At 41.9% G+C, this 11,495-nt stretch overlaps 1 protein-coding gene across 2 annotated transcripts in view; it reads right to left on the bottom strand.

The window, feature by feature from the left end:
• Positions 1-353: 353 nt before the first annotated feature.
• The window catches only part of TBC1D9B (TBC1 domain family member 9B), a 45,534-nt gene continuing 34,392 nt past the window's right edge, over positions 354-11,495 (bottom strand). The window contains exons 17-22 of one of the 2 annotated variants that reach the window (XM_075856191.1): positions 11,396-11,461; positions 9,530-9,601; positions 7,607-7,657; positions 7,216-7,275; positions 5,085-5,191; positions 354-3,830 (exon numbers count right to left, since the gene is read on the bottom strand). In XM_075856191.1, the coding sequence (XP_075712306.1) occupies positions 3,132-3,830; positions 5,085-5,191; positions 7,216-7,275; positions 7,607-7,657; positions 9,530-9,601; positions 11,396-11,461 (1,055 nt within the window). In that variant the 3' untranslated portion in view covers positions 354-3,131. The remainder of the gene's footprint in view (positions 3,831-5,084; positions 5,192-7,215; positions 7,276-7,606; positions 7,658-9,529; positions 9,602-11,395; positions 11,462-11,495) is intronic. The other variant, XM_075856192.1, reaches the window with a different exon arrangement.

The raw sequence follows: 11,495 nt of genomic DNA, 5'->3' as shown, positions 1-11,495 counted from the left end.
TTATTACGGCCTGAAATAGGACATGTTCTATCTTTTTCAACGGCACGGGTACCTTCCCGTAAGAAAACGGGAAGGTACCCGTGGCCAATAGAAGTCTATGAGCCCGTTATTACGGGTCGTGATTACGACCCGTAATAACGGGAGTTTTTACGGTCGTGTGCATGAGGCCTTACTGCGATCGAGCAATGTGAAGAAACTTGGGCTCAGGACCCCTATTCGACAGATTGGTGAGGGTCCCAGCGGTGGGGCCTACAGTGCTTAGAAATATCACCTTTCCTGTGGATAGATGATAAATATCGATCTTGGTACAACCCATTTAAGAGGTTAATAGTATTAAACGTGAAGAATACCCCTTACAGAATGTATTTATTATATTTTATTGAATGCATGACAAATCAAAATGTTTAAAACGGTACAGGTCATTTCTTTTAGCATTAAAAATAATACAGTAGTAACAATAAATTATTTCATGATCAACATAGGCCATATACACCTCCCGGAGCATATTAAACACAACAGTGCTCGCACATACGCTATATACTGTGACCGGAAGAAAGGTCCAGCTGCGTTATGTCATCTGTAGGAAACTAGTAGATCTTTCACATAGAGAACACGTACATAGATCATGGTTTATAACTGTACTTTATACCTCCATGATGACTTTATCCAAGACATAGGCTGCTAATGTAAAAGCCTACTACAAGACCAGATATATATGTGAAGGTGTCCCAGTACTCATCAGAAGACACAATACAATGTGATTCCTGGGGAAAGCAGGTAAGAATGTGAACAGCGACCAGTCATCAACGAGCAGGGGAGCTGGGGACGGGAAAATACCGATACTTTATATTGTAATACACAATTATCAAAATGCATTTGCCGTCCTCTATTGAAACGGCCATTGAGGGGAAAAAGTTCCCATTGCGATTTTCTAGTGTCGTTTCTTACAATGGAAGCAGATTGGTTGCGATGGGAAACCAGGAAAGTTTTTTTCTCTTAGCGAGTTTTGACATATAAAGGGCCAAGTACAACAATTTAAGGAAAACAATACATTATTGTATATATGTCCTTATGTAAAACGTGTGCAGCGTATATGGTTTCAAGACAACATTTGTATTAATCCACCATACAGGTTTCTATAAAATGGTTAGAATTTGGTTTCCATAGCATGCAGTATTGTTACATAGGTATCAATGATATAAAGCTTGGCCGCATCTGTGTCGGTTTATTAAAAAAGGTGAATCTAGCAATTATTACCATAAGGAAATGTACGCTAGTATACAGCATATTATTCAAAACACTGTGTACTTTCAGCCACTTCCATAGGGCCAGTGTAATGATACAGAAGTGTCTGGATGAATGCCACCTACAAGGGAGACCAGGTAGTCGTTTTTGGGATGTTTTTGATATTGCAGCTCAACCCCATCTACTTGCAATACCAGACACAAGAGTGACCGTGTTTTTTTGCGCGCAAAAAAAAAAAAAAGAGGCGCTTTTTTCCTTAATCTGGACAACCCCTTTAAATCTCTTAAGGTGGCCATACACATTAGACTAAAAACAGCCAAACCGTCGATTTCTGCGGGAAAGCCGACCATCAGATTTGTATTAGATGTTCGGCCTGCGTTCGTGGTGTAGAAAAAAAAAATAAAGTACGGTCATGTTAAATTTCAACACACTCGACCCTTTATTTTCAAAGGGAGATAAGCCGCCGCCAGAGGTGCCTGGTAGCAGCTTATCTTCCTCTCTGTATTGAGAACACTTGCACACTCGGCCAGACCGAGCATGTGTGAGGGGAGATCAGGAGAAATAGCTGACAGCTGTTCGGAAGGAGTGTGGCCACCTTTAGAAGTTCTGAGGGATCTGACAGACTCAATATTAGGCCAGCCTGCAAAACCAGGGTATGTGAAAGTGCCATTTTTCCTTCAAGTGCTCCACATGTTTTCCATTACAAACGTATGCGGTAAGATTATATATAGTGACGCAGTTGTTAAAACTTTTCAATTTGATTTGGATAGTAGTGTGGACAGGTTTGTACAATGGCGTGTTGACCTATGGATTAGTGTGAAACCCATCTAAGTGTATACGCAGGTTCACCATCAAAGCGCGGTGTGTCCAAATCTCTCAACGTGAGCCTTTCCTTCATTTTTTCGGATCATACCAGCGTGTGAAAAATGATGGAGATGAAACAATGGCCGCATACTTCAAAGCTTTACAATCCGTAGCCTCCCAGAATTGGAATGTAAAACATCACTGATGTAAGAAAAATGGAAAAATGTTGGCATAGCGAGGTGAAATGTTTCAAATACAACAATGACTAAGAGCAGCATAGTGCATATTGCCAACGGTGTGGCTATATCTGGTGTACATAAGTTACTGAGCCAAAAAGATATCAAGGTTATCAATGGAGATTCATATATATATATATATATATATATATATATATATATATATATATATACAGGCACCAATCATGAAATAATAGATGGGGGATATCAAGGTAAAAACACAGGAAGATAAACATCTGATTTGTAGACAATACAATTGAAAGTAAAAAAAGAATTAATTGGGATACTATTCGGTATACCAATATATTGCACATTAGCTACAAGCCTATGACACGGTATGTGTTGGCTCTACCATAGTAGCTGAAACCAGATCCTACTTTACATTACTTAGGCACCACACAAACAGGCATAGAGCTATCAGGAGAAAAGGCATCGGTTACTCCATCTTAATGCAGTGCGGCACGCAAGGGGTCAGGGGATGGAGCAATCTCCTCAATACAACACAGGTGGAACGGCCAAGGGTTCAGTGATATGGAACTGGAAAAAATGCCAGTGTAGACGATAAAACCGACCAGCCAAAGAGTGAAGAGGAAGAAAGCATGCAGGGATGAAAGCTGAAAATAAAGACCTGCAAAGGTGGTGGTGTTTTTTTGTTACTTTGAAGCTGGAGATGACTACATGAAGCAAGGTTTTCCTGAAGTTGGCGATCGCTACTTATGGGAGATGCATGAAATAAGGAGCCAAGAAGAGCAGCTAGGAAAGGACCGAGTTCATGAGAAGTCTTCTCATCTGTTTCAATGGAGGGTTCAGACACTTTCAACCCTTTAAACAATTTAGGATCACCTCTTAGCCGGAGACAGAAGAGAGTTCATGTTCACTTGAGGAACTGATTTGTCTTTCAACTTTCTTCTGCTTGATCTTCTGCGCAATGTCCACCTTCTTCTCAAAATAGCTGACCAGGGCTTGCTCGGTCAGCATGGAAGCCAAAATCTGTTCAAAGGAGATTGACCATTCTGCATCAATGGTACTACCGTACTTGGGTGTTACATTGCCAGGCTCGCACCCAACTAACACTGTGTCATCTGCAATATCCTCACACAGAAGTGAGCTGGCGCTCACCATAGAGTAGGAGGAGACGGAGGTATCATCCTTGGTTTCATCATCAGACGTGGGCTGTGTGGGAGGACTGTTTCGGTCTTCATCTCCTACTTCTTTTTTCAGTTTTTGGAGATCATCTTGGGTGAGAGTTGACCGAGAGTTGCCAGGAACTGGAATAGGTATGGTGGACTGTTCTTCCTCCGCTGTCCTCGGCTGTCTGCTCTCCAGACCTGAGCTCTGCTCTTCTTCTTCACTAGAGGGCTCTCTGGTTATATTTGTTTGCCCAACCTCAGAATTTCTCAGGGGGGGATTGGAGAACTTTTTTCCCACCTCACCGATACGCAGCAGCAGACTAGCAACTGTGGCTATGGCATGGTATAGTTCTTGTTCAACTGGGTCCTCGCTGAACATGTTGTAGAATGTCTTGCATAGCTCGATAAATTGCTCCTGTGATAAAAACAAAAAGAATGTATCATCCAAAAAAGCATTTGATAGTAAAAAGAGAAGAAAAAAAAAAAAAGTGTTCAGGCAGTGCTCATTGCTCACCTCTGACCTCTGCCGAGTGCAAATGATACATTAAGAAGACCGGAGTAAGGGCCCATTTACACGGGCCAATAATCGGCTAATCGCTCGTTCCCGATTGTTGGCCCGTGTAACAGGCCAGCGATTAGCTGACAAATGAGCAAACGCTCCTTCATCGGCTGATCGCATGTGCAGCCTATAAAATCATTGTTGTCGGCAGCACCTCTCTCTTTGTAAACAGGGGATGTGCTGCTGACAATAATGCAAACAGATGGGCACCGAACAATTGTATTAACGATCGCTCGCCAGAAGAAAGAATCGGCCCGTGTAAAAGGGCCTGTTAATGAGCGTCAACCCGCCCGTGTAAACCAGCCTTAATATGACAGACTGATTTAAAGGGGCACACTGGCAGACCCATTTAAAAGGCTGACGTCGTTAGGCCTTTTTCACATGGCAGTATTTTGCTTCAGTATTTGTAAGCCAAAGCCAGGAGTGAGTCCTACAAAGAAAAAAAAGTATAACAGAAAGATTTGCACCTCTTCAAGGTTTTGGACCCAACCTGGTTTTGGCTTACAAAAACGAAAAAAAAAAAATACTGACATAAATACTAATGTGTGGAATGGACCTTAGGCCGTGTGTCCATTGCAACCAGTCTGTCTAAAATAAGCAAAGAAGGTGAAAAGCTGCATGGCAAGAGTCCCAATCTGCCATCCTCCCTCTCAGCCTGGATTATTCACCTACATCTTTTGCGTCCCTGGCCTCCTTTACTTGCATTGACACCTCCATGTGCTGCATATTGAGAGTTCCCATGAGCAGCTACCAAACGTATATTCAACAGTTGGAATCAACTCCAGACCTTTCTTGTATCTCCTTAATTTGTCATGAAAAAAACATTGGGACTATGTAACAAATGGCTGCAATTCCTAATCAGTTACTGCAATATTTTTAAACCCCATAAATTAAAGCTGAAAGTTTCCACTTCAATCACATCTTTACTGCTTTATTTCAAATCCATTGTAGTGGTGTACGGAGGCTAAACTTTGGAAATGGTGTCTCTGTCCGAATACGTATGGACCTGACTGTATGTGTGTGTGTGTATGAGAGAAGAAAAAAAAAAAGAGAACACATGATCAGCCTTATTGGTTGGTTGACATAGCCCAAATAATCTCTCTCTCTCACCTGGTTCATCTTGGGCATGTCCTTGATAGTCTCTTTCCTCTGCTCCTTCTCGCTGGCCCACATGCGCAGGTAGTACTTATAGTCCGGAGCACTGGCCGTTTTCTCCTCTACAATGAAGAAAACGTTACGATTATTTTTTCCGTACCACACAGTCTTTTATATGCTGTTCTGCACTTCCTCACGTCTTCTGCATGAGGTTTATGAACATCAATTTGTCGTGTTTGATATGTGGCTTTTGTTTTTTTATTTTTGCATTAAAGAATAAGATGAAGGCAACAAAAATACTGGCGTTCGCTCCATTCTGCTAGACACGTATGATTGACCACGAGATCTCTTTTTTTAATTTTCAATATTTAGAAACCATTGCAACAAATATGAATCATTTAGTAAAAAGAAGTGGCGTTTTGGAAACACATTTATTGTAGGTTCATGGGACTATTTAGCAACCGTTTTATTGGGCCAATGAATTTAAAATAAACTATGAAGCAACTTTGCAAATAGTTTTGACTAAACATATCCAGCCGTTTTGGGTCTACAGCGCCGGTGCAGACCTATGTGTCTCCGTGGTTATAGACAGCTCGGTTTTGTCTGATCCTGCAGCCATGTGTTACTCCACTGCCTCTGCCCCTCTCCTACTGTTGCAGGTTAGAATTAAGCAAGAATAGATGTCAGGTGGTATTTTTATTCCTTCCACCAAAGGTTTTTTTATAGCATAAATACTCTATTTAGAATTAGTAAAGAATCACTGGAATAATGATAGAGCTTTATAAAATATAACTTTTACTTCATATTGTTTAAAATAATGTGCAAAACATACACACAGGACAAATTTCAAGGCTAAAAATGTGCTCTCTTTTGTGAGAGAAAAACTGACATTCTGTACGATTTGTGCAGAGTAAATGCAAAGCTCCAAATATTACTGCATAAAGGAGGAGGTTTTTTCAAAGGTATATTTTGGGGTAATCCACCCCCCTACCCATTCTATAGTGTGTCCAAGTCCATCTTGATCCTGTAGCTGGGGACTGGGAAACCTCCTATTTTCCTTTTATATGTGTCCAGGCAGATAATGCTGTTCTCCCGACGCGTTTCCTTGTGGCCAAGATTCTTCAGGGGAGTTTAGGCCAATTAGCCTCTATGGTCAGAGGCTTTGGAGCAAGAAAAAAGATAAATCCTATGCAGTGGCAAAGAAAGTTAAGTGCATCTGTTCCCACGATGCTGGGATAAACGCCTGTCACAGCGTTTATCCCAGCATCGTGGGAACAGATGCACTTAACTTTCTTTGCCACTGCATAGGATTTATCTTTTTTCTTGCTCCAAAGCCTCTGACCATAGAGGCTAATTGGCCTAAACTCCCCTGAAGAATCTTGGCCACAAGGAAACGCGTCGGGAGAACAGCATTATCTGCCTGGACACATATAAAAGGAAAATAGGAGGTTTCCCAGTCCCCAGCTACAGGATCAAGATGGACTTGGACACACTATAGAATGGGTAGGGGGGTGGATTACCCCAAAATATACCTTTGAAAAAACCTCCTCCTTTATGCAGTAATATTTGGAGCTTTGCATTTACTCTGCACAAATCGTACAGAATGTCAGTTTTTCTCTCACAAAAGAGAGCACATTTTTAGCCTTGAAATTTGTCCTGTGTGTATGTTTTGCACATTATTTTAAACAATATGAAGTAAAAGTTATAGAATTAAGCAAGGGAAGATTTAAAAAAACAAAAAAAAACAACAAAAGAGCAGCACATGACTGCAGGATTAGGCTATGCACCTAATACTATACTTTTACTATTCCTTGGGAAATTGAGCACTGTGCAAAATTTAGTACACGAAGATCGATTTCGGGAATGTATCACTGGTTTCTGTTTTTTTTCTTATACTATACAGAGTTTGTAGCCTGCATCCATGGAGACACATAGGTGTGCACAGGAGCTGTATACACAACATGGCAGGACTGCAAGATTAGAGTATACACAGAGTTTGACTTCTGTATCCATGGAAACACATAAGAACGCATGGGAGCTGTATAAACAAAACTGTAGGACCTCAAAAAGAAAAAAATTTTTTTGCAAAAGTGTACAGTTACCTTTAAATATGTAAATTGTATAAAGACATACAATTTAAAAATACCTTTCTTATACTGGGCGTCACCGTTCTCAGCTGCAGATGCAATGCCTTGTCCATCAGACTCTAAAAATGAAACCCCATTGTTAAAGACTGAAAATATACCAATAGCCCGCCCAGAAGACATTTACCTATTTTAGAGAAAACCAGTATTCATCATAATGCACTATAATGATTTACTAAAAACCAGTAATGTCAATGACACAACAGAAGAGAATGGATCTATCATCCCAGAAGAGCAGCTACAAGTGTCGCCGTCATTAACACATGAATATTCCAGCAGCCTCCAAAATGACTGCCATACTAAGTGATAGTAACATCGGGGTCTGCGTGGCGGTACAGCGGTTTATTACACATTATTAGAGTGCTCGATTCCCACACAAAGTAAAAAACTAACCTGGGAATTCACTCTGAAGAATAAGATCCAGCTCGGAGAGATAGGGAGATACTGCAGTCAGAAAGAGAGGGGAGAAAGTTGAGGGAAGCAGGAGAAGGGAGAAGAAGGAAAGAGGAGAAGAGGTAGGAATCAGATGAAGATAATCGCTATGACTCAGAAAGAGGAAAACCTGCTGAAATCATGTGCCCCCAATACACCACACGTGGGATTAGATCATGCTTCACCAATAATGCCCTAGATTTATCCATCTATTTGTCTTTTACCTTGTGGAGGCGATTTTTACAAAGTAACAACAGTAAGTGAAGCCATACTAGAGGTCACTTCTATCATCAGTTTCAGGGTGACAACCAACATGGCTGCACCTCCTCTCGTCACTTTAGCAATAAAAGAAAAAAAAAAAACGGCCGCCACATCTTCATAGAAAAAATGTTGTCTGGGCATTTTATATTGATGGCCTACCCTAAGGATAGTTCTTCAATATCAGATTGGTGGGGGTTTGACTGCCGGTACCCCCACCGATTAGCTGACTAAAGGGGCTGCGTCGTTCGTCGTCGCAGCCTTTTCAGTGTTTACCAGGCGCAGTGCCGTAAACTTCAGTAGCGGCTGTCCCTGGGATTACAGCTTAGTCCCGTTCACTTGAATGGGACCGGAACTGCAATCCCAGGCACAGCCGCTGCGGAAGTGTATGGCGTTGTGCCTTTGAACTGGGAAAAGTTAGCGGCAACAAATGCCGCAGCCTATCAATCAGCTGATCAGTTGAGGTGTCGAAACTTGAACCCCCACCAATCTGATACTGTTGACTGAAGCATAGGTCATCAATAAAAATTGTCCAGACAACCCCTTTAATTACCAAACTGGCTATTGCTAAGACCGATTAACTATTTTTTTATTTACATTTTTAGGCAGGAACCCTCTTGAAGTGAGAAATCAAAGCCACTCATTTTTCTATTGTCATAGACCTTGATATAGTTTTTCAGTACTTTAGGGCAAAGCACCACTGATTTCTTTGTTACCTTACAGATAAGCTATTATCTGACAAATCTGATAACTACAGAAAGTCAGCTATGGGGGTTGTCCAGTTTGGAAAACTCATTTTCATTCACCCTCATAGGGAAATTGTGAATTAATAGAGGGGATCCGATGGTACTAGCCAGAATAAGGGAGCGGGGATTGTGTGAGGACACTAGAGCGAGTGTGTCTACCCCAAATTTGCAGCATAAAGCAATGAGTTTGCTTTACCACATTGACCATGCTGCAATTTTGGGAACTGCTCCCTCTAGTGACCAGCACATGGAAATGTTATAAATTAGAATCTAATTTATAATATTTCCTGACTTGTGAAAAAATTAAAACAATGTCTAATCATTTAAATAGGAATCCCTTTAAGATCCTCATCTGATAGAAGGGTTCCTTGACAATAAGCTAACAAATAGGGATTGTCCAAAGCGGAGAGCCCCTTTAAAGAGCATCTCCACCTGGAATAAAAACAAAAACCACCAGTATATACAAGTGATTATATTTCAAGTTGTTTTAAAAAAAAACAAAAAAAAAAAAAACAAAAAAAAAAAAAACATTCCGCTTTTTCCTCAAATCAGTTTTAACTCTTTGTTTTCCAAAAGCGGTAACGTAAGATGGCTGCTATTGCAGCTCCTACAAAGGTCGTCACCCACATGACAAATGCCTAGTTATGCAGCGACATAGGGACAGGGGATACAAGACTTCAGAACTAGGCAGATTTGTCATTCAGTAGTCCAGTAAAGTTTGGTAACAGCCTGTGGGAGTTGTAGTGAAGGAAAGGAAAACCGAACGGCTTACTTAATGCGGACGTTTTGGTTTTAGGTGAAACTACTGATCAAATACTTAAATGAGCAATACACAAATAACGGAGGAAATCTTCCATACACAATGGTTTAGTCCGTTTACCTTCTGGAGTTACATCCTCTGTGAAGAAGTTTGTGGCTTCCAGAGCAGATTCTGTTTCTTCTGCACTTAGAGCTGAAGGGATAAAGTAAGAGGAACTCCGATAAGTGCACAAATACAATCTCAGGCTATGTCCCCACTAGATTTTATTTCTTTTTCACCGGGTTTCCATTGCTCCTTGATGGCTAAGTAATGAATGGAATTGCATCAAAGATTATATACATTGTATACATAGAGTTTAGCTCTCTAACCCTATGCCAGCTAGCGACATCTAAACTAATATACTTCACAGGATGTACGATCAGTAAGGAGAAGGCTTCTCACTCTATAGTTTACAGGGGTAAACAAACCTCTTGTAAGCCTGACGAGTAGGAGGGGGGTAGCAAGTGTCTGGTAGACCCAGAGGTGCAAATTTAAGAGTAGGGACAAGCAAACATAGGAAATAAATGGAGTGAAGTATGAGAGCACATAGTACCAGTAGGTTGAGAGTCCCAAAATATTTGTGTCACTTCAAACATATCAGCCAAAGAAAGATCCAAACCCATACCAAAGTTGAGGGTGTCTGGAATTAAAGGATGTAATGAGAACGGGCAAAAGGTGCAGGCCTCGAACCATAAGAAGCGACTCCCTTTGAAGAGGTAGAAAACAGAAACTTCCCCTATTGGGCCTGGTCTGATCAGGAGGGGTGTAAAGGCAGCACCTCAAGATGGCCTAGTGTGTCTCTCTCCCAGGGATGAGTAGATGTAGAAAGAGGGCAACAGAGTCTGGTCAGGAACCCTTTTGCGGGAGCTTGGCCTAGGAAGGAAGCCTATACTATGTGCAGGTGTCCTCCCTGGTCTGACATTATTGACGAAGCTGTATAGCCACTTTCTTAACACCAAAGGGTTGCGAAGGTACTGGATAGTCGCTCAATCTCAAATAGTAGTAGCAGCTAACAGCCACCTTAAAAAAGGCAAGACCAGGTTGTGCAGGAAAAAAGTGTCATGGAGATAACAGCCATGAGTTGCTAAGATGTGGAAACCATACTGTAAGGCCCCATGCACACGAATGTGCTTTTGCGGCCGCAATTCCCTAGAAAATCCATGGGAGAATTGCGGCCCCATTCATTCCTATGGGGCATGCACACGACCGTGGTTTCCACGCTCCGTGCATGGCCTAGGAGCCTGGACCGCAGAAAGAACGGGCAAGTCTTATTACGGCCGTGTTCTGCGGTCCAGGCTCATAGCATGTGCACGGCTCGAGATTTGCGGGCGGCTTGAGGGTGACACTCCGCCCCAGCCAACCCGAAAATCACGGCCGTGAACATGGCTACGGTCGTGTGCATGAAGCCTAACAGTGAATACAATGTGCAGGTAGAGAACAGTAAGGCTATGTTCACACTGAGTATTTTGGGGGAGGAATATATGCGTCAAAATTCAGTTTGGAACTTTGAGGCAGATTTTCCTCTCCCTACAAGCCGATTTTCGCGCCGTTTTTCGCCCGTGGCCATTGAGCGCCGCGGGCATAAAACAGCGCGAAATACGCTTTCTCTGCCTCCCATTGAAGTCCATGGGAGGTCAGAGGCGGAAGCGCCCGAAGATAGGGCATGTCGCTTCTTTTTCCCGCGAGGCAGTTTTACTGCTCGCGGGAAAAAGACGCCGACGCCTCCCATTGAAATCAATGGGAGGCGTTCTCGGGCCGTTTTTGCCGAGTTTTGCGACGCGGTTTCCGCGTCCAAAAACTCGGCAAAATACCCCGTGTGAACATAGCCTTAAAGGAACACGGATTTGTATTTTTTGATGATTTTGCTTTAAGAAGAATATGTAACATAATTTCTTCTTTTACTTTTCTTAAACTTGGTGAATTCAAATTGAACCTATCTTAACTTACCAGGGGGCAGATGTAGTTTGTAAAGAAATTTAAGCTTCTCTGTCATATCACCATGATACATTCCACCTAATAAAAACATAAATGTAAAATCAGACTTATG

The sequence above is a fragment of the Rhinoderma darwinii genome, chromosome 3 (assembly GCF_050947455.1).
Source record: "Rhinoderma darwinii isolate aRhiDar2 chromosome 3, aRhiDar2.hap1, whole genome shotgun sequence".
Taxonomy (NCBI): Eukaryota; Metazoa; Chordata; class Amphibia; order Anura; family Rhinodermatidae; genus Rhinoderma; species Rhinoderma darwinii.
The sequence above is the reverse complement of the archived record's forward strand: the minus strand, read 5'-3'. Positions and strand labels throughout refer to the sequence as shown.